General features: G+C 45.4%; 1 protein-coding gene across 4 annotated transcripts in view; it reads left to right on the forward strand.

Moving 5' to 3' along the window:
- The window catches only part of AKNA (AT-hook transcription factor), a 193256-nt gene that overhangs the window by 108983 nt on the left and 62444 nt on the right, over positions 1-21829 (forward strand). For all 4 annotated transcript variants that reach the window (XM_033960081.1, XM_033960078.1, XM_033960080.1 and 1 more), the window contains exons 9-11: positions 9590-9806; positions 14780-14931; positions 19090-19251. In XM_033960081.1, the coding sequence (XP_033815972.1) occupies positions 9590-9806; positions 14780-14931; positions 19090-19251 (531 nt within the window). The remainder of the gene's footprint in view (positions 1-9589; positions 9807-14779; positions 14932-19089; positions 19252-21829) is intronic.

Here is a 21829-nt window from a genome sequence, read left to right on the forward strand (position 1 = left end):
CTGTGTCCTGTTTTTCGATGCGGTCGCTGCGTTTTTCTGTGTTCTTTTGTTGTTTGCTTTCATTTTTCGTCAAAAAAAAAAAAGTTTTATTTTCTTCCGTCGCTCCGGGGGCTCCCGGTAGCCGCGGCCGTGGGACCTCATCTGTTCCCGGCCGCTTTTTGGGCCCATGTCCCGTCCTGTGACGGGTTTTAAAAAGTGCAGTCGGTGCGACCGACTCTTGTCCATCACAGACCCTCACCTGTCCTGTTTGAGGTGCTTGGGCCCTCAGCACCCGACTGACTCTTGTTCCCGGTGTGCCACTTTTCAGAAAAGGGCTCTCAAACGCCACCGGGCCCGCATGGCGGAACTCTTCGCCGTGGATTCCCCGGCCGGGAAGGCCTCAAGTTCGGCTTCGGCCCCGGCCTTGACCTCGGCCTCGACCTCGGCCTCGGGCCCCTCGACTTCGCCTCGACCTTCGGCCCCGTCGAAGCCTGTTGCCTCGTCCAAGCCGGCCTCGGGTAAGTCTCCACTTCCCTCCTCAGCTCCGGGATAGACCAAGAAGCCATCCTCGGGCTCCTCGACGGCGGGAGGGTCGGCCTCCGCCCAGCCCAAGATGTCCAAATCGATTGTCCCGAGGGAATACTCGAGACCGAGGTCGCCCTCTGAGGAGCATCGATCGGCCTCGGTGATACCGCCTGGGATGACGATCCCGGCTTTCCAGGACTTGCTCCGGGCTTTGATCACCTCGGAGCTGTCCGGGGCCATTGAGCACCTGCAGCAGGCTTCGGCCTCGACTGCTTCGGTCTCGGCTGCCCCGCAGTTGGCGACCTCGGTCTCGGGTACTGGGGCTTCGGCTCCCGAGGTTCGTACTACCTCGACCCCGGCTTTGCCCTCGGACCCGGCATCGGTGGGCCAACCTGAGCGTAGCGTGCGGCCCCGTGACAAGATGCGCCGGGTGCGGAGGCTCTCGTCCACTTCTTCCTCGAGGTCCTCGCGAGGCTCCTCGCCTTCGGGCAGGCCTCGGGCGAGGCGCCGTCCGAGGAAGGCCAAACGATCACGGGCCTCGCCTCGGGGGCGCGGTCGCTCTTCGCCGCTCGGGGGCGAGACCTTACAGGTCTCGGAGCTCCGCCTGGATAACCCTTCTCTTTTTCGCTCCCCTGTCGGAGAGAGTTCCCGTGCCTCCTCGCCGGGGCGGAAGGGACGGGCCTCGATACCTCGTACCCCGGGGGGTTCCCCCAAGGGTTTTTTCAGGCATGATCGTTCCCCGACCCCCTCGAGGTCCCGGGAACGAGCCTCATGGGGATCGGGGTCGGGTAGAGAACCGAGGTACTCCCCCGAGGCCTCCCCCTTCGGCTCGGCGGGGAGATCTCGGACCCCTTCTCCACCTGCCAGACCTTCGTCATTCTCCAGGTTTGTGCAGGATATGGTGGGTGCTTTGGGCGTGGACTTGTTGGCAGGTTCCCATTATACCAAAGAGTTTTTGGAGGAGCAGGATCTTCCTGCTCCCCCACGGGAATCCCCTCGCCTCCCGCTCAATAAGGTCCTTCATCAGACCTTCCTCAGAAATTTGGAAGCCTCTCTTACGGTCACGGTGGTGCCGTCCAAGATGGAGTCGAAATACCGGACCCTCCCTCCTAAGGGGTTCGAGAAGGCACAACTCTCCCACCAATCGCTCCTGGTGGAGTCGGCGCTTAAGAGGACGCAACCTTCCAGGGTGTCTGCAGCGGTCCCGCCGGGGAGGGAAGGACGGACCCTCGACAAATTTGGTCGTCGACTCTACGCTAACTCTCTGATGGCGACGAGGGTCTTGAATTATGCATTTTCATATTCTTCGTACTTGCGTACCATGGTAAAGGACCTCCCAGGTTTTCGGGATGTGATACCGGATTCCCATAGGGAAAAGTTCGCCTCCTTTATGTCGAACCTATCTCAGCTGCGCTTGTACCTATTTCATGCTGTGTACGACGCCTTTGAACTCGCCTCGAGGGTATCGGCCTGTGCGGTGGCTATGCGCCGGCTGGCGTGGCTCCGTACCCTCGAGATGGACCCCAATCTGCAGGAGCGTTTGGCGAACTTGCCCTGCGTGGGTTCTGAGTTGTTTGACGACTCCTTGGAGGCGGCGACCAAACGTCTGTCGGAGCAGGAGCGCTCTCTTGCCTCCCTGGTCCGCCCTAAACCTAAGGCCCCGCCACAAAAACCTTTTCGGCAGCCCCCGAGAAGATACCCGCAGAAATCTACGCCGGCCTTCTCGAGACCTCCGCCCCGACGCCCACCCCAACAGGGTAGGGGAGGTCAGTCGAAACCCCCAGCGCAGGGAGCGTCCAAGCCTGCGCCGTCTTTTTGACGGGATCTGCGGGTGGGGGTGGGCCCCCTCCGCGGTATCGCCGGACCCCCTCCCCATCGGGGGTCGACTCAGGTCCTTTTACGGGGCTTGGACCGGGATTACATCCGACGCATGGGTGCTCCGGACCGTCTCCGAGGGCTATTCGCTCAACTTCTTAGCGCAGCCTCCAGACATGCCACCCAGCGCTTGCCCGTCCAATCGGAGCCAGTTGGCCCTTCTCCTGGTCGAGGCCAGGGCCTTGTTGAGCCTACGGGCAGTGGAGCTTGTCCCTCCCGACCAGCGGGGTCGGGGGTTTTACTCCCGTTACTTTTTGGTCCCGAAAAAGACCGGGGATTTGCGCCCCATTTTGGACCTCCGGAAGCTCAACAAGTTCCTGGTCCGGGAGAAGTTCCGTATGTTATCGCTTCCGGTTTTGTACCCCCTGTTGGAGGAAGGGGATTGGATGTGCTCCCTGGACTTGAAGGAAGCATATACCCATGTTCCGGTGCATCCCGCTTTCCGCAAGTTCCTACGGTTCCAAGTGGGAGATTTGCACCTTCAGTATCGGGTCCTTCCCTTTGGTCTGGCGTCTTCCCCTCGGGTATTCACGAAGTGTATGGTGGTAGTCGCGGCGGCCCTGCGCTCTTGGGGGCTTCAGGTCTTTCCCTACCTGGACGATTGGCTGATCAAGGCCCCGACCAGGGAGGGAGTTATCTTAGCGACCCAACAGACTATCATCTTACTTCAACGTCTAGGGTTCGAAGTGAACTTTCCCAAGTCTCAGTTGTGCCCGGCTCAGTCTCTCCAGTTTATTGGAGCCGTGCTGGACACGGTTCGCCTCCGCTCTTTCCTCCCCCCTCCTCGGCGGGAGGCCTTGCTTCGGTTGGGTCGCCAAGTTTTGAAGCGATCCGAGGTGTCGGCTCAGCATATGATGATTCTTCTGGGCCACATGGCATCGACGGTCCACGTCACTCCCTTCGCCCGCTTGCATCTGAGGCTTCCTCAGTGGACTCTGGCCTCTCAATGGCGGCAGGATCGCGACCCAGCCTCTTGTCCGATAACAGTGACTCCTTCTTTGAGACGCTCGCTCCGTTGGTGGACCAACTCTTCCAGTCTTTCAGGGGGTTTGCTGTTTCTCGTTCCTCCGTGTCGCAAGGTCCTGACCACGGACTCCTCGGAGTACGCGTGGGGGGCACATCTCGACGGTCTGCGAACGCAGGGTCTATGGTCGGCCGAGGACCGTCTTTGTCACATCAATGTGTTGGAGCTTCGTGCCATTTTTCTGGCTGCTCGAGCTTTCTGCCACCTACTGCACGATCAGGTAGTGCTCGTGCGGACGGACAACCAGGTGGCAATGTACTATGTAAACAAGCAAGGGGGGACGGGCTCTTGGTCTCTGTGCCAGGAAGCCCTGCGCCTTTGGGAATGGGCAGTCTCCCAGAACATATTCCTGCGGGCGGTTTACATTCAGGGAGAGAGGAACTGTCTGGCAGACAAACTCAAGTCGTCTTCTCCAGCCGCACGAGTGGTCGCTGAACTCTCGGGTTCTGCGCGAGGTCTTCGACCGCTGGGGGACTCCTCAGGTGGATTTGTTTGCCTCCCCGGAGACTCACAAACTACCCCTCTACTGTTCTCGGATGTACTCCCGGGACCGTCTCGAGGCCGATGCCTTCCTTCTCGACTGGGGGGGGAGGTTCCTTTATGCGTTCCCTCCTTTTCCTCTGATTTTGAGAACGCTGGTACATCTCAAATCGACCAGAGCCACCATGATTCTCATTGCGCCTCGTTGGCCCAAACAGCACTGGTTCTCCCTGCTTCTTCAACTCAGTGTCAGGGAACCTCTGCTTCTGCCTGTCTTTCCCTCTCTGCTGTCTCAGAGTCGGGGTTCGCTGTTACATCCCAATCTTCAGTCTTTACATCTGACCGCTTGGTTCCTTTCCCCTTGACTTCGGTTCCTGTTTCTCAGTCGGTGAGGGAGATTTTGGAAGCCTCGCGCAAGGTCTCGACTCGGCTTTGTTATTCCCAGAAGTGGACCAGATTTTCATCCTGGTGTTCTTCGAACCATCTAGACCCGAGTTCAGTTCCCGTGTCTTCGGTGCTGGAATATTTGTTGCATCTGTCTAAATCTGGACTGAAGACGACTTCCATTCGGGTGCATCTCAGTGCCATTGCGGCGTTCCATCGGCATCTCGAGGGTCGATCTCTCTCTCTTCATCCTCTGGTGACTCGTTTCATGAGGGGTCTCGTCAGTGTCCACCCTCCTCTGAAACCTCCTCCTGTAGTTTGGGATCTTAATGTGGTCTTAGCTCAACTGATGAGGCCTCCTTTTGAGCCTCTCGACAAATCTCCTCTTAAGTTTCTCACTTGGAAAGTGGTCTTTTTGATTGCGCTCACGTCCGCTCGTCGGATTAGCGAGCTGCAGGCTTTGGTTGCGGATCCACCTTTTACGGTGTTTCATCATGATAAGGTGGTTCTTCGCACCCATCCTAAATTTTTGCCTAAGGTTGTGTCTGATTTCCACCTCAATCAGTCCATTGTTCTTCCGGTGTTCTTTCCGAAGCCCCACTCTCATCCTGGTGAGGCGGCGCTTCACACGCTTGACTGTAAGAGGGGGTTGGCCTTTTATCTCCAACGTACCAAGTCTCAGCGGAAGGTTCCTCAATTGTTTTTGTCCTTTGATCCTAATCGGTTGGGACATCCTGTTTCCAAGCGCACCTTGTCCAACTGGTTGGCTGCTTGTATTTCTTTTTGCTACGCTCAGGCTGGTCTCACGCTCCATGGTCGAGTTATGGGGCATAAGGTCCGGGCTATGGAAGCTTCTGTTGCTTTCCTCCGGTCTACTCCTGTGGAGGACATATGCAAAGCTGCCACTTGGTCTTCGGTTCATACGTTCACCTCCCACTACTGTCTGGACACTTTGTCCAGAAGCGACGGCCGGTTTGGCCAGTCGGTGTTACGTAACCTGTTTTCCTAAATTGCCATCCTCCCACCTGCCCTTTTTTGGTTGGCTTGGAGGTCACCCACATGTGAGAATATCATGCCTGCTTGTCCTGGGATAAAGCACAATTACTTACCGTAACAGGTGTTATCCAGGGACAGCAGGCATATATTCTCACAACCCGCCCACCTCCCCGGGGATGGCTTCTTTGCTTGATATGGAACTGAGGACCACGAGGTGGGGATGCGCCCTCTAGTGGGCAGGAAGGCTAGCACATGCGTGGTGCAGTGTGCAAACTTGAAACTTCAATCAAGTTTGCTTGAAAAGCTGTCCGCGCTGGGGCTCCGTAGATGACGTCACCCACATGTGAGAATATATGCCTGCTGTCCCTGGATAACACCTGTTACGGTAAGTAACTGTGCTTTCTAATCCCCATGGACACGATTAATTGCAGAAAGCTTACTTTTTGACCCAAACATCTGTGAGAGTGCTTATTTTAAAGGTGGTTAAATGATGTGACCTGGTTTTACTTTATTTATCAAAACTTAAAACGGATCACAATTTGGATATATTATATTAAAGGCACATTGAACCCAAATGGGCTCATAGTCTTTTAAGTAGTGTAGTTTATTAATTTGGGCTACTGTTAAGACATGCTATTTTAGCACTAACTCATGCTGTTTGAGCACAGGTCTCATTTTATGAGACTTAGGGCTTCTTTCACAAAGGTGCACTAGCCGTTTTAGTGCACGCACCGGATTAGCGCTCGCTAGCCGAAAAACTACCGCCTGCTCAAGAGGAGGCGTTAGCGGCTAACGCGCGTGGCATGTTAGCGTGTGCTATTGCGCACGTTAAGGCCCTAGAGCACCTTCGTAAAAGGAGCCCTTTGTTACTACTTATAATAACCTGGATTAACAAGTTTACAAGTTTATTAGTGAATTTGATTGATCGCCTATTAGAATTACTAAGCGATGTACATAATCTAATCCAATTAATAAAAGCAGGCTAACATTTAACAAAATTGATACATATTTACAAACATGACTTGAGAGGGAAAAAGGATAAAGTTACATTTTAAGTTGTTGGTAGAAAAACAGAGGTAAAAACAAAAGGAAAAGGGTTAACAACTCGTAATACCCAGATTAACAGTAAATTAACCTGTTTTAATGGTAGCCAGTGTTAAGAACATAAGAATATAAAAATTGCTGCTGCTGGGTCAGACCAGTGGTCCATCGTGCTCAGCAGTCCACTCCCGCAGCGGCTCTTAGGTCAAAGACCATTGCCCTAACTGAGACTAGCCTTACCTGCGTATGTTCCAGTTCAGCAGGAACTTGTCTAACTTTGTCCCGGGAGGGTGTTTTCCCTTATAACAGCCTCCGGAAGAGCGTTCCAACTTTCCACCATTCTCTGGGTGAAGAAGAACTTCCTTACGTTTGTACGGAATCTATCCCCTTTCAACTTAGAGAGTGCCCTCTCGTTCTCCCTACCTTGGAGAGGGTGAACAGCCTGTCTCTATCTACTAAGTCTGTTCCCTTCAGTATCTTGAACGTTTCGATCATGTCCCCTCTCAGTCTCCTCTTTTCAAGGGAGAAGAGGCCCAGTTTCTCTAATCTCTCACTGTATGGCAACTCCTTCAGCACCTAAATAATTGTTCACCATCTGTATTTGATTGCATTACGGTAATTGTTGATGAGTAGAGGAGTAGGTTAATGGTTAGAGCAGTAGGCTGAGAACCAGGGAAGCCAGATTTGTGTTTCACTAAACAGGTTGATACCTTAGTTTGAAAATGCTTTTTTAAGCTTTGGAAGCTTCGTGTGATTAGGCCCTAGTTTAACAATAACACTGCGCAACAAATTTTAACTTTTTTTCTGGGGCAAGAAGAAAATGAAGTTCACTTTATAGAATTTGACCTCCTGTGTATGAAAATAGCCTCAGTTTTGTCATATCACGTATAGTTTTTGAGCAAATCACAAATATTTATAGCATGAGAAATCATAATGTAACACATTGTGCCGATTTAAAAGTTCTTATAAATATTATTTTCTAGAATCATTTTGCTGTTGAAGTACATTTATAAACGAGATTAGGAGCATCTCTAATTAATGTCTAACAATAGCCAGCATTGATGAATTCCATCCGCCCTGATATTGTTTCACTGTTGTAGCAATGTCCTGGTGAAACCTTTCCCTGTGCTCATCACTAACACTACCAAGATTATCGGAGAAAAAATCCAGATGCGAGTGAAGAAAATTAATTTTTTGTGACAAGTTGCATTTGAGATCACAGAATGCTTTAAGCATCGTCTCCACCATTTGGACATAGTCTGGTACCTTTCTATTCCCTAGAAAATCCTCAATTACATTTTTCAATGCTATCCATGCACTTTTCTCACGTCCTTGCAAGACTTCATCAAAGTACCTGTCTCAACAATTCTCTTATTTGTGGCCCCACAAAAATGCCTTCCTTTAACTTCTGAGCACTTATGAAAGGAAATTTTCATGTAAATATCAAAATCCTTCACCTTTCTTGTTTATAGCCTTAACAAAGTTCTTCATAACTCCTAGCTTTATGTGAAGCACTTGTTTCAGAATGACAAGAGGATGGTGAATTACATTTTTTCTTCCAGCAGGATCCAAATTATTATGAAGTGACCAGTCTTTAATGATGTAATGGGATCCTCTGTCTCGGCTATCTCACTCACAGATAAAACAGCAGTACTTTGTGTAGCCCAACTGCAGACCAAGTAACAATGCAATAACCTTCAGATCAGCACAAATCTGCCACTTGTACGCACTGTACTTAATATAATCTAAGAGGAACTGCAAATTTTCATGTTTCTTTCATGTGGACAGCATGACCAATAGGAATAGATTGATATATTTTTCCGTTATGCAAAAGCACTGCCTTCAGACTTAGCTTTGACACATCAGTGAACAAGCGCCATTCATTAGGGTCATGACTTTGACCAAATGCTTGGAATAATCCATTTACGTCATGACAAAATGTCAATGAGTCTGTCATAGAGAAATGTTCCACAAGGGCCTTGTGATGATTTTGGAACACGGAGATGTTGATCTCAGGTGCCAAGAGATTCCACTGACAAAGCCTGGAGCCTAAGAATTTGGCTTGTCTATTAGATAACGTAAAATCTCAAATGAGGTCATTTAATTCTGCCTGAGTTAAGTGAGGCTCACCTGAAGTTGAAATCAAAAACTCAGGATCATTTTTGGATTCCAGTTCCATAGAATCATCAGCACATGCTTCAGAGCCTTCTTCTAAATCCAATGTATAAGTTCCAGGTTTTGGAATTGGAAGATTGTCATCATGAGGCACAGGTCGTATTGCAGATTCAAGATTAGGATATTGAATTTGACTCTGTTTTCGAAGAAAATCCAGACACTTTTGTTAAGCAAACATAACAATCTGTGCAATGGTCCTTCCGTTCCCTCCAAACCATTGGAACAGCAAATGGCATCGATGGACGAACGCCTTTCAGCTATGCTCCAAGGTTGTTGGCACAAGAGTTACAACACACGTGAGGTGCCCAAACCTTAACTTGATCTCCAGTTTTGCAGCCAAAATAAGAATTCATAGACTTTTCTTATGAGTGGAGTCATATTTCTCTTCTGAGATTGTATACTCCCCACAGACATAACAGAAGAAGTCAGGGTGGTTCGCACACTTTCTTGACATTATACTAACAAAACAACAAAAACGTTTCAAAAGCAACAACTTGGTAACTAAGAAGCAAAACCCTGATACAAAATCGACGATTTAATCTCAGCTGTGCTGATGAAGCTTGAAAATTGCTGATGATGCAATAGGCCTACACAGAACTGCATATTCCAGCTCCCTCCTCACCCATAATAATTTAATTATATAGCACATTATTATACCATTAAAATTTATATTTTAGCTTAAAAATCTAATTTGAGGCAAACTGCTTTAATATTTCAGAGATTGTTATAACATTTACTCCACGCAATAGAAAATATAGTGAAAATGTTAATTATTGCATTATAATGCTCTTTTGCAAAAAATCAGAGGGTTTTATTGGAAAATAAGGTCAGTTATGAATTCAGCAAACCCAAATCACTATAGAACACTGTCTAGATAACGGCAAAATGAAGGCCTCATAGTTGTCCATTTCAGAGCAGTAAACAATGAGATTTTCCCCCTGGGTGCTTTAATTTGTCTAGCTTTATTCTCTATACTTGTCTGGCCTCTTTTATACTACTACTAATCATTTCTACAGTGCTACTAGAGGTACGCAGATCTGTAAACATTATGTGCAGGCATCTTTCCCTGGTAAGTTCACAATCTAAGTTTTTGTACCTCTTACCTTTTAGACTGATGGAGGGGGAGATATTCCACCTGGGGATGCAGCTGGAAGAACTGAAGGAAAGCATTGACCTTGCTGGACAGAGTCATTTTTCTCCAAGACTTCTTCCAGCACCAGCACCAACCCAAACGCCGCTGGTAACAGCAGTCTCTGATTCCCTGGCCTGGTCCCCAACACCATTACCCCTAACACCCATACCAGTACTGCGCACGCCTTATCCTGAGGTACGGTATTGAGAATCTCTCCTACATTTATTAATGTTCTGCTTCTATTGGGAAACCTCAGATGATTTGATCTTTTCAACATGAAAACAAATGTGTATAAAACACCTGATAAAAGAACTTCCGTAGCAGTCTGTAAATATTCTGGTGGAGACTATAGCAACTATGATAGCCCCACCCCTAGGGTTGTCCAGAAAAACCTAAATTTGAAAAAACTGTCCAAATTGAAGTTTTTCCCATGAATTTGATTGTGCTTGATCAGAAAATAATAGTAATTTTTTTTTAATAGGCAGGTGTGGAATCTCTCAGAGAGAGAAAAAGATAATGGTTACTGTGGATGGGCAGACTAGATGGGCCATTTGGCCTTTATCTGCCGTCTTGTTTCTATGTTTCTGTCCTGGAGTCGCTCAAAGCCACTGATTACATAAAGCTCTGTTTTTCTTTAAAATTTGCTATTATTTTTGCTTAATGGAGCAAATTTCTTGGTATTATAGCTATAATATTTATATTTTCATACTCAGCAATGATACAATGATTAAAAAGCCAGTTTAGGGGTGGTGAAGAACTTTGTGCACGAAAGAGGAGCGGAATGTGAGAATGTATGTATGCAAAGATCTTAAGGTGAACAAACTGGTCGAAAAGGTGATGGCGAAAGCAAGAATGATGCAAGGGTGCATAGGGAGAGTTATGGCCTGTAGGAAAAAGGTATTGATGTCCCTGTATAAGACTGGTGAGATCTCATTTAAAATAGACCACACCTTCAAAAAGATATAAACAGGATGGAGTCGGTCCAAAAGAAAGCTACTAAAATAGTCAGTGGCCTTCATCATAAGGCATATGGGGACAGACTTAAAGATCTCAATAAGTATACTTTGGAGGAAAGACAGGAGAGGGGAGATATGATAAGAGACATTTAAAGGTGCATGAGGCAAGTCTTTCATTTGAAAGGAAGCTCTGGAATGAGAGAGCATAGGATGAAGTTAGAAGGTGATTGGCTCAGGAGTAATCTAAGAAAATAGTTCTTTGCAGAAAGGGTGGTAGATGCGTGGAGTAGGCTCCTGGTAGAGGTGGTAGAGATAAAGACTGTCTGAATTCAAGAAGGCATGGGACAGGCATGTTGGATCTCCCAAGGAGAGGAAGAGATAGTGGATGCAGTGGATGGGCAGACTGAATGGTCCATTTGGCCTTTATCTGCCATCATTTTCTATGTTTCTATGCAACAAAATCTAGCAGTATTTTATTAAATGAACCTTCAATATCTGCACTTTATTGTGGAAAATAGCAGAAATTTAACATCCAGTACTTCATTAAGAGCTCCTGTTATTAAGGCACGGTAGAAGTTTCTCCTCCAGTCCAGCAAGGTAACTGCTCCGACACGCATAGGAAATCTATGAGCGTCGGAGCAGTTAATCTCGCTGGGCCATGGTAGAAACCTCTACCACAGCTTAGTAAAATCCAGCATAAAAGCTAAACATGTGCTGTTTGGTGTAGTCATCTACCAATGGCATTCCAAACTCTCAAACATTCAGGCCCTGATTCTCCAAAAGTGCGTCCCGATTTTAGGCAGTTGTAGACGTCCTACAGCTGTCTAATCAGCCAATCGGGATGCACGTTTTTTAAAAAAAAATGCTCCCCAGGCAGGCCGCCCGGGAGAGGCGTCCTATACTAAACGCCGATTCTGTAACCGGCGTCTTTAGAGAATCGGGTTAAATTAGACGCGGCCGCTATACTTATGGCAGCAAGGGATCTCCCTGCTGCAATATGTATAGCGGCCGCGGTTGTTGCGGCCGCCTGTCCCATCACCGACAGGAGAATGCCTAACTCCTCCTGTCGGAACCCCGAGCCCCCTCCCCCCCCAAACTCGTAATCGCCGACAGGAGGATGCCCAACTCCTCCTGTCGGAACCCCGGACCCCCCTCCCCCCCAAACTCGTAATCGCCGACAGGAGGATGCCCAACTCCTCCTGTCGGAACCCCGGAACCCCCTCCCCCCCCAAACTCGTAATCGCCGACAGGAGGATGCCCAACTCCTCCTGTCGGAACCCCGGAACCCCCCCCCCCCCCAAACTCGTAATCGCCGACAGGAGGATGCCCAACTCCTCCTGTCGGAACCCCGGAGCCCCCTCCCCCCCAAACTCGTAATCGCCGACAGGAGGATGCCAACCCCCTCCTCCCCAAACTCGTAATCGCCGACAGGAGGATGCCCAACTCCTCCTGCCGGAAAGCCCAACGACCCCCCCGTCCCAACTAATCTCCCTCCCCCAACTAACCTTTCAATGTTGGTCAGCTGGACGGGTCTTGCTGCTGTCCAGCCGACGGGTCTGCCTCGTGGAAATGAGACGGCAAGCCCCTTCCCGGCCCATCCCCGCTAAATCTAAGGCCTGATTGGCCCAGGCTAGGCACCTTGGCCAATCAGGCCTTAGGATTAGTGGGGATGGGCGGACCCGCTATGCCTAAGGCCTGATTGGTCCAGGCTTCTACAGCCTGGGCCAATCAGGCCTTAGATTTAGCGGGGATGGGCCAGGAAGGGGCGTGCCGTCTCATTTCCACGAGGCAGACCCGTCGGCTGGATGGCAGCAAGACCCGTCCAGCTGACCAACATTGAAAGGTTAGTTGGGGGAGGGAGATTAGTTGGGGCGGGGGGTCGTTGGGCTTTCCGGCAGGAGGAGTTGAGCATCCTCCTGTCGGCGATTACGAGTTTGGGGGGGAGAGGGTTCCGGGGTTCCGACAGGAGGAGTTGGGCATCCTCCTGTCGGCGATTACGAGTTTGGGGGGGGAGGGGGTTCCGACAGAAGGAGTTGGGCATCCTCCTGTCGGCGATTACGAGTTTTGGGGGGGAGGGGGTTCCGGGGTTCGGGGTTCCGACAGGAGGAGTTAGGCATCCTCCTGTCGGTGATGGGAACAGGCGGCCGCGGCCGCTATACTTTATTGCAGCAGGGAGATCCCTTGCCGCGATCAGTATAGCGGCCGCGTCTACTTACAATGTAGACCAGCATTTTGCTGGCCTACATTTTAAGCGTCTCTTCCTCTACTAGGGAGACGCGTAGGGCCGCCTAAGTTCGCCTAAGGCCTGTAGGCGAGCTTAGGCATCTTGCGGGTCTCCCTAGGCTCCCGGAGGCGCCTTCAGGCCTGCCTGGGGAGCATTTTTTTTTTAAAAACGTGCATCCCGATTGGCTGATTAGACAGCTGTAGGACGTCTACAGCTGCCTAAAATCGGGACGCACTTTTGGAGAATCAGGGCCTCAATGTCTTCTTGAGATAGGATAAAACCTGTGATGCTGTTCAACAACTTGCAACAAGGCCTCACTCTACACTTGGTCTGTGGTGATGCCAGTGGCATTGATTTTGTCTTGCTCGATTTTGTCATTATTTTCCACAATAAAGTGCAGATATTGAAGGTTCATTTAATAAAACACTGCTAGAATTTTTGCATAAAATGTCTTTTTTATCAATGTGACAAAAAGTAGAAAAACAATCAAATTGAATGCTCCTTAAATCACCAACTCTAACATGCATTCAGGTACCACAGTGCAATAGGAAAAATGCCACAGATATTTTTTATTTATTTTATTTTATAAGTATTTACATACCACTTATAACCTAAGTGGTGTACATGCAGGTACTCAAGCATTTTTTCCCTATCTATCCTGGCAGGCTCACACTCTATCTAATGTACCTGGGGCAATGGGGGATTAAGTGACTTGCCCAGGGTCACAAGGAGCAGTGTGGGATTTGAACCCACAACCTCAGGGTGCTGAGGCTGTGGCTCTAACCACTGCACCACACACTCCCCAAGTGCAGACACATCCTCGGTGGAGTTTTTCAGACCGAGGATGTGTCTGCAACTTCAAAATATCTTTTGAAGCTGCTATGTCCGGAGGATTACAATATTTTATATCCTACTGTGACGCTGAGGTCTTTTCTCCACTTTTTTTAAGAATATCTGTGGCATTTTTCCTATTGCACTGTGGTACCTGAATGCATGTTACAGTTGGTTTTTTTATCAACGTATCATTGCTGAGTTATAGCCTTAATACCAATAAATGTGCACCACTGTTTAACAACACAGCCGAGCGAGTTGTTAAACTGATAACTGACTTTGCCACTAACATCACCACAGACCCAGTACAGTGTGAGGCATTGTTGCAGGGAGTTGAATGGCATCGCAGGCTTTATCCTGACTATATCAAAAAGACAGTACTTGAGTGTTTGGAATGCCATTGGTAAATGAGTACAGCAAATTTTGTGTTTAGCTATTAGTGAAGCATGTTAAATTTCTGTTATTTTCCACAATAAAAGTGCAGATATTGAAGGTTCATTTCCCCCCCTGTTTTACAAAAGTGCAATAACATTTTTTAGTGCAGGCCGGCGTGCTAAATGCTCTGCGCTGCTCCCGACGCTCATAGGAACTCTGAGTGTCGGGAGCAGAGCATTCAGCGCACCGGCCTGCGCTAAAAACTGCTATTGCAGTTTTGTAAAGGGTGGGAGGTTTAATAAAATACTGCTAGATTTTTTTTGCATAAAATATCTTTTTATCAATGTATTATTGATGAGTATGAAAACATAAAAGTTATAGCTTTAATACCAAGAAATTTGCTCAATTAAACAAAAATAATAGCAAACTTTAAGAAAATTAAGTTTTGAGGTGCCCTAGGATGGGCTTCAAATTATTATTATTTATTAATTATTTTCTGATCAAACACAATCAAATTAATGGGAAAAACTTCAGTTTGCACAGTTTTTCCAACTTTAGGTTTTTGGGGCAACTTTGCCCTCCTCCTCCTCCCCCACCCCTCACACACACACTTTGCTTATACACCATTCTCTTGACTAAAGTCACTTTCTATTCCTAAGACGTCAATGTTGCTGTGCCTTTTTCCCAGCACTGACTGGTAAAACCTGTTGTTCCACTGTACAGTGACTTCAGCTGGTGCAGGCTTCTCTGGTCTTTGATCTTTCTCCTTCCCATCCTCTTAGAATGCCCTCCTGAGAGAGAGCACCCACCAGGGCCAGGTAGAAGTGGAAGTGAGCTCGGCAAGCAGCGAAGGTGAGGATGGAGGAGGGCTGCCTGAACCCCTGCAGCACAAACAGCTTCGAGTGGAGAAAGAGTTTGATAACCTTCTAGAGCAGTAAGTCGTGTCAAATCTTGTCCACACTCCCTTACCTAATGCAGGCACCTCAATATTGAAAAGACTTAGCAGCTAAAATCGAGGTTTAGCCATGGAAATCTTGGACTGATCAACATTCCTCTTCCCATGGGTCAAATCTATGGCCACATAAATTTGATAGGGGAAAAATTAGCTTGTTTGAGGGGGTGGGGGGTGGAAGAGGGTGGGCTTTAAAAATGTAACCAGGTAATTCATTATTGCTCAACTACCTTTGTGTATGCAAAATTTGTACAGTTGTTTCATGTTATAATGCAGCTGCCTCAATGGATAGAGAATGACCATGGCTTAAGGCTTCAAGTATCAACCTATAGTGGACTCAAATTTATCACCTTTGAAGGAGTTCAGACTGTTAAAGTTTTGTTTTTAGGGGCAGTACAAGGGATATTGGAATAGGTTACACAAAGGGCTCCTTTTACAAAGGTGTGCTAGCGTTTTTAGCGCACACACCGGATTTTTGCGAGCTACCCGAAAAAACTACCGCCTGCTCAAGAGGAGGCGGTAGCGGCTAGCGCGCACTATTCCATGCGTTAAGGCCCTAACGCACCTTTGTAAAAGGAGCCCAAAGATTTGAAGATTATCAATGAATATGAGGGGAAGTTATCAAAGTGGGACTGTCATTAAGTTTGGTTAAAGTATCACATCATGCTATTGTAGCACTGGGTCCTATTTTATGCAATGAGACCCTTGTGGTGAAATAACTCATCCTAACGGTAGCCCACGTTTGTTTTTGTTTTATTTGTAATCCGCCTTTACCAAGGCGGCTCACAATTTAAACATGCACAATAAAAAAAAATACATAAAACACAAACAAATAAGTAGCCAGCGCTTACACAATTGCAAATGCCTTAATACCCATATTTCATGTTACAGAAAAGATGTCTCTTCAATAACTTCTTAAAAGCATCAAAATTACATTGCTTTCTAATTACATGCGAGGTATTCAGTCTCAATTCCCTTACGGGTGGCATGAACAAGTCACCATGATGGACAGAACATAACTTGGATAGTGGGACATGAACCTGCATAATACCCGCCAAACTTGCAGGAGGCAGACCATGCATACACAAATAAACCATCACAAGCAGTCTAAAGTATATACGTTGATAACTTCCTCCGTATGGGTCTTTCAGAAAGCAACATAAGACTTGGTTTTTTATGTGCACTGAACTGTTGAAAGATGTGGACTATATGCCTGCAAATTAAACGAAACATTTTAAGGCTTTGACACTCTTACCAAATTTTGTAGACTATTATTGCACTGAAAAATGTACGCAGCACTGTACATGCAACATGCAACAGATAGTCCCTGCTCAGAAGAGCTTACAATCTAATTTGAACAGACAGGATATATGAGGGGCATGGACATAGGTAATTTTATGGTGAGTGGGGGTTAGATGTTGAAAGCATCGAAAAAGTGGGCTTTTAGCTTGGATTTGAATACTGCTAGAGATGGCGCCTGATGTAAAGACTCAGTTAGTTTGTTCCATGCATACGATGCACTGGGGAAAGAGCCTTCACTGCCTAGATGAGTGAAATGTTTTATATAAAATTAAATAATTCTAAGGCAGTTGCTGTCCAAGAGATGTGCAGGTTGACTGGCATTTCAGATGTATTATTTAACAAGACAAATTAATGATCCGGCTTTTTCAGTATCACTAGATGCTGAGAAGGCTTTTGATCGTGTAGAATGGAATTTCATGTATCAAGCTATGGAATGGTTTGGTATTGGATCCGGATTTATACAAATGATTCAAGCACTGTATAGCTCCCCAACTGCTCGTTTATACATAAATAATAATTTTTCAGATGCTTTTAAATTGCAGAGGGGAGTTAGACAGGGTTGTCCATTATCTCCTTTGCTCTTTGATATAGTTCTTGAACCCTTGTTGTTAGCTATTCAACAGGCAAAGGACATAGAGGGTATTCCATGTGCTGGAGTGGAATATAAAGTATCCGCTTATGCAGATGATATATTGCTTCATTTGAGGAATCCGGAAACAACAATTCCATGTCTACTGGAGATAATAGATACATTTGGAAAATTCTCAGGATACAAAATAAATTGGAATAAATCAGAAATTTTACCTTTAAATGTGCATTGTACAAAAGGTATACTTGATTCTTTCCCTTTTATTTGGAAAGAGGATGGTATAAAATACTTAGGTATTTGGTTGAATAAAACACTTGAAGAGACAATGAGAATAAACGAAAAATTTTTATTACAAAAAGTAACAGAGTTATGTGAGCAATGGAATCCTTTACATTTGTCATGGTGGGGAAGAGTTCAAACTGTTAAAATGATGATTTTGCCTGTAGTTTGCTATCAATTGGGAATGATACCAGTGTTTTTTCAGGGGTCTTTTTATAAAAAATTAAATAGTATTCTGGTTAAATTTATTTGGCTGGGTAAAATTGCAAGAGTGGCTCTAGTGTCTTTGCAAAGACCAATTGAGGAGGGTGGGGTAAATTTTCCCAATTTTTATAGGTATCATCAGGCCTATATCATGCGCCAAGGTATGTATTGGGTCCTCCCAGAGCTTTTGGAACAATTACCAGAGTGGTTAAGGGTGGAGAGATCACTTATTTTTCCACTTAGGCTTGATCTTCTGCTTGGTATAAAAGTGCCTAGAATACGTAAAGACAATAGAGTATTAATGGATACTTGGAAAACATTAAGATTTGTAGATAAATTAACTAGTGATTCTATTTTAAAATCGAAACAGCAGACTATTTGGGTAAACTCCAAGATACAAATAGGCGGGTTTAAGATTGTCTGGAAGGATTGGATTAAAGCAGGTATAAGATCCTTAACGGAAGTAATTGATAATGGTAAGCTGCTTGATTTTTCACAATTGCAACATAAATATGGTCTGAATAAAAAACAAAGTTATAAGTGGTTGCAATTGAAGCAGGCTATTCAGGTGGGGTTCCCTGAATGGAAATCTTTAAATGATCATTACAGCTTAGAATTCTTATGTTTCCAGGCAGATTTTCTGGGACACCAGGCCGCAAAGTGGTATAAAATGATATCTAATTATTTGAATAAGAAACCAAAAAATGGATTAAGAGATATTTGGAGCATTGAGATTAAGCATCAAATTAATGCATCTCAATGGCCACGTATTTGGTCTTGGAGAATTAAAGGTACGATGTCGGCATCTATTAGGCAAACATGGTTCTTTTTGTTGCATAGAGCATTCTGGACCCCTACTAGATTACAAAAATTAGATTGCTCTAAGTCTAATAGATGCTGGCATTGTAAAATTGAAATTGGAACTTTAGACCATCTTTTATTTTATTGTCCATGTATTCAGGCATTTTGGATATCAATATGGGATCAAGTTAATATATTGATGGAAAATCATGTAGCATTATCCTACGACACAGTGATTTTTGGAATGTGTATGAGGGCCAAAAGTCAAATATCTGCAGCAAACAACAAATTATTGATGATTCTTACTGGAGTGGGAATTCAACAAATAACGACTAATTGGAAAGACTGTTCTAGATTGAATTGTAGTTTTTGGTGGAACTCAGTTTGTCATTTATATAAGATGGAAAGATTTCTTGCCGTACAGAGGGGATATTTTAAAAGGTTTAAGGAGGTGTGGAGGCCATTAATTGAATATTGTAATGATTAAGGGTTATTCTTTTTCCTTAGGGGATAATTTGTAAAAATGGGGGGGAGGGAGAGTCTAAATATGTATATGTTTGGATAAAATATTTTGTTGATAGGGGAGGGGATGGGAGGTGGGTGGAGGGAATTAAAACATGTGTAATAATATTGCTTAAGAATGTCAAGTGAGTGATGTGAATTACTTGTAATAATATTGTACACTTGTTGAAAGAAATAAAAAGGAATAAAGATGAAAAAAAAAAAAAAAAAAGGATCAGTTAAAAAAAAAAAAAAAAAAAAAAAAAAGAGATGTGCAGGTCTTTTAACTAGAGGACGTAATTATTATTCAACAAAAGACTAGACACAGTGGTCTTTTAGGCTTAAGACAACAGCTCCAGTATTGAGTCAAAATGTAAGATATAGGCCAAGTGATAAACAGCAGTTATGCTCTCTTCTCACAACCAAAGAGTCAGTTATTGCTGGGTAATTCTGCCACACTCCAGGTACAACAACTTCAAGACATTGCCAGATGCAATGGATCTGGGGACGGACCAGGAAGATGGGGGTAAACAGGAAGTAGAAGACTTCTCAGGGGATGCTCATAGCATGAAATCTTGGAGGCGGCCTTCTTTAAAAGAGGAGAAATGCCAAACAGCTCCCCGACCGTGAGTAACAGCTCCAGATCTTCTAAAGAGAAATTAGTGGACTGGAGTATTATTCCAAAGAGATGGAGCGCTGACAGAAAAAATGGTAGACCTCATTGTATTGATAAACTTCAGAGATAGAACAGATAGCAGATTTTTAGAAGATCTTAAAGTCTTAGAAGAACTATAGGGTTGACTATTTTGTCTAGTTTTAAAGGTCAGTAAAATAATTTTGTATGTGATTCTATGTTCTACCGGCAACCAATGAGCTTTATAAAGGAGGGGAGTAACATGATCTAACTTCTTTGCGTTAAGTTTTCTGTAGATCATATTTAACTGACTTATGGTTTGCTATATGTGACTGACACAAAGCCAGCAGGATGCTATGAAATCAGTGCAAAAACATCATCAAAAAAGCCTTTAGGATTCAGAAGGATATTTTCTAAGCCTTCCTTACATAGAGGAAGGCAGAAAAAGTCCAATTGTCTCATCCAATCTGTCCTACTAAGCATGTGTCCCAGCTGTCAGCTATATTTATTATCATTATTTAAAACTTATATTCTGCTGTATCCAAAGATCACAAAGCATTACAATGCAACATACACAAACCAAGTTCAAGTTCCAATAAAACAAGACTCGATTCACTCATTTATGAAGGACCTTAAAGTAATAATACATGCATGACAACAAGGGTTATTTTTGCCAACGAGGAGGCATTGATAAGGTTTGTGAGGACACCTGAGACTCAAACCATGCCCTGAGGCTTTTTCCTTTGTTCACATTTCATTTATTTATATTTACACAAAGTGGTTTAAGATTTGATGTACTAATTTTGAAGATTTATGCCTCTAATTCTATAAGTGAAATTTAGTTTGATTGTGACACAAGGTGTGCCCACCTAAATGTTGCTATTTCCTATTGAGGAAGTGTTTCTTACCTTTCTTGGGCAGCTAAAAGTATGGGATTCCTTAGTTGGGGTAATTCTATAAAAGGAGGTGTGTGCCAACATCTAGGTACCAAGAACATGAGCAAATTACCAGAATACTGCCTGGGCACAATTTTATAAAATGGAATCTAAATGCAATGGCACATATAGTTTGAAGGTGTGCATGCTCACGGGTGGGAGCGTAGGCAAGGTGTGCATTCACATGCATTAAAGAATGCTATAATTTACGCATATTCTTTATCTGTCTAGGCATTGGCATTTTTACCAGCTCTATGGCTGACATATGTACAAAATGCATGTATTTGCCCTGCTACATTTGTATTCTATAAAGGAAAGTATGCACCAAAGAGGCCCCCTTTGATATATTGACTCTCTTAGAGGGCAATTCTATAACAGGGCATCCATATTTAGGTGGTTGGAATAGGGCTGGCTCAAAGGATAATAGCAACCTGAGCCAACTTGCTCTGGTGGCACGCTATCTCATCACATCACTTCCAGCGCCCTCTCCCTCTTCCTCCTCCTCCCCCCTCCCCCAAGTTCATCATTTCTTCTTCTCATGGGCTGGCATCTCTTTTCTCCTCCTCTGTCCCCCTCCCCTCAGGTCCAGAACTGCACCCTCACCTCACAGTCCTGTAAAGTTTAGGTTGGTCACCAGCAGCAGAAGTAGCATGACAGACTGCCTTTGACCAGTCCCTGGGTTTTCTCTCTGCTGTATCCCGCCCACAGGAAATTACATCAGAGAAGGGAGGATATGGAAGAGGGAAGTCCCAGGCAAGCAAGTGAGTGAGAGAGGTGAGGGAGCAGCACAAGACCTTTGGGGAGAAGGAAGAGAGTAGGGGAGAGATGGACCTGGGAGGGGGGAACAAGAACAGGCTTGACCTTTAGACTAGGTAAGGTCAGAGGCTGGGTATTTTGGTGCTCTTAATCACTGGTGCCCTAGGCCACAGCCTTACATGATCGAAAGATTAAGCCAGGCCTGGTTGAGGGGTACCTGTGCGACACATGTTCTATAAAGGAAAGAAGGTGCCTACTTTATTCCTTTATAGAGCATGAGTTTAACAGGTCTGATATATATGTAGAATGTATTTATTTAATAGACTTGTAGCCTGCGTTTACCAAAGTGGGTTCCAAAAGTACATACATAAACAATCACAAAACATCAGCTTCACAAAAATAAAATTCAACCCATAATAAAGTCACTTTAGGCACATCCCATTTTTGTGGAAGCTGTCATTGCTTATGCCTAAATGTCAGAGATGTGCATGTAACTTTACATAATTCTATGTAATGCACATAAAAGTGTCTTCCCTCCCTCTCCTTCTCTCCAGTTTTATACTCCCAGCAATTTTTCCCTCTCTCATCCCATCCTTGTAGCTCATATCTCTATCCTTTGACTGCACCCCTCAGCATCTACCTGTTCCATCTCTCTTCCCTCCTTCCCCTGCTTCTCCTATGGTCTGGCATTTCTCCCTCTCTGCTCCTGTGATCCCTCCTTTTGTGCATGTGTTCTGCTCAGACTCCGCCTCCGTTTACACCCACCTCTAGAGTATGCACTGTTGAGACACAAGCATATTTGCAGAATAGCACGCAGGTGAAATTTTGGCATAAACGCGCACATATGCCATTATTCTAAACATTTATATATGGCCTGTC

Source organism: Geotrypetes seraphini, chromosome 10, assembly GCF_902459505.1.
Source record: "Geotrypetes seraphini chromosome 10, aGeoSer1.1, whole genome shotgun sequence".
In the NCBI taxonomy this organism is placed as follows: Eukaryota; Metazoa; Chordata; class Amphibia; order Gymnophiona; family Dermophiidae; genus Geotrypetes; species Geotrypetes seraphini.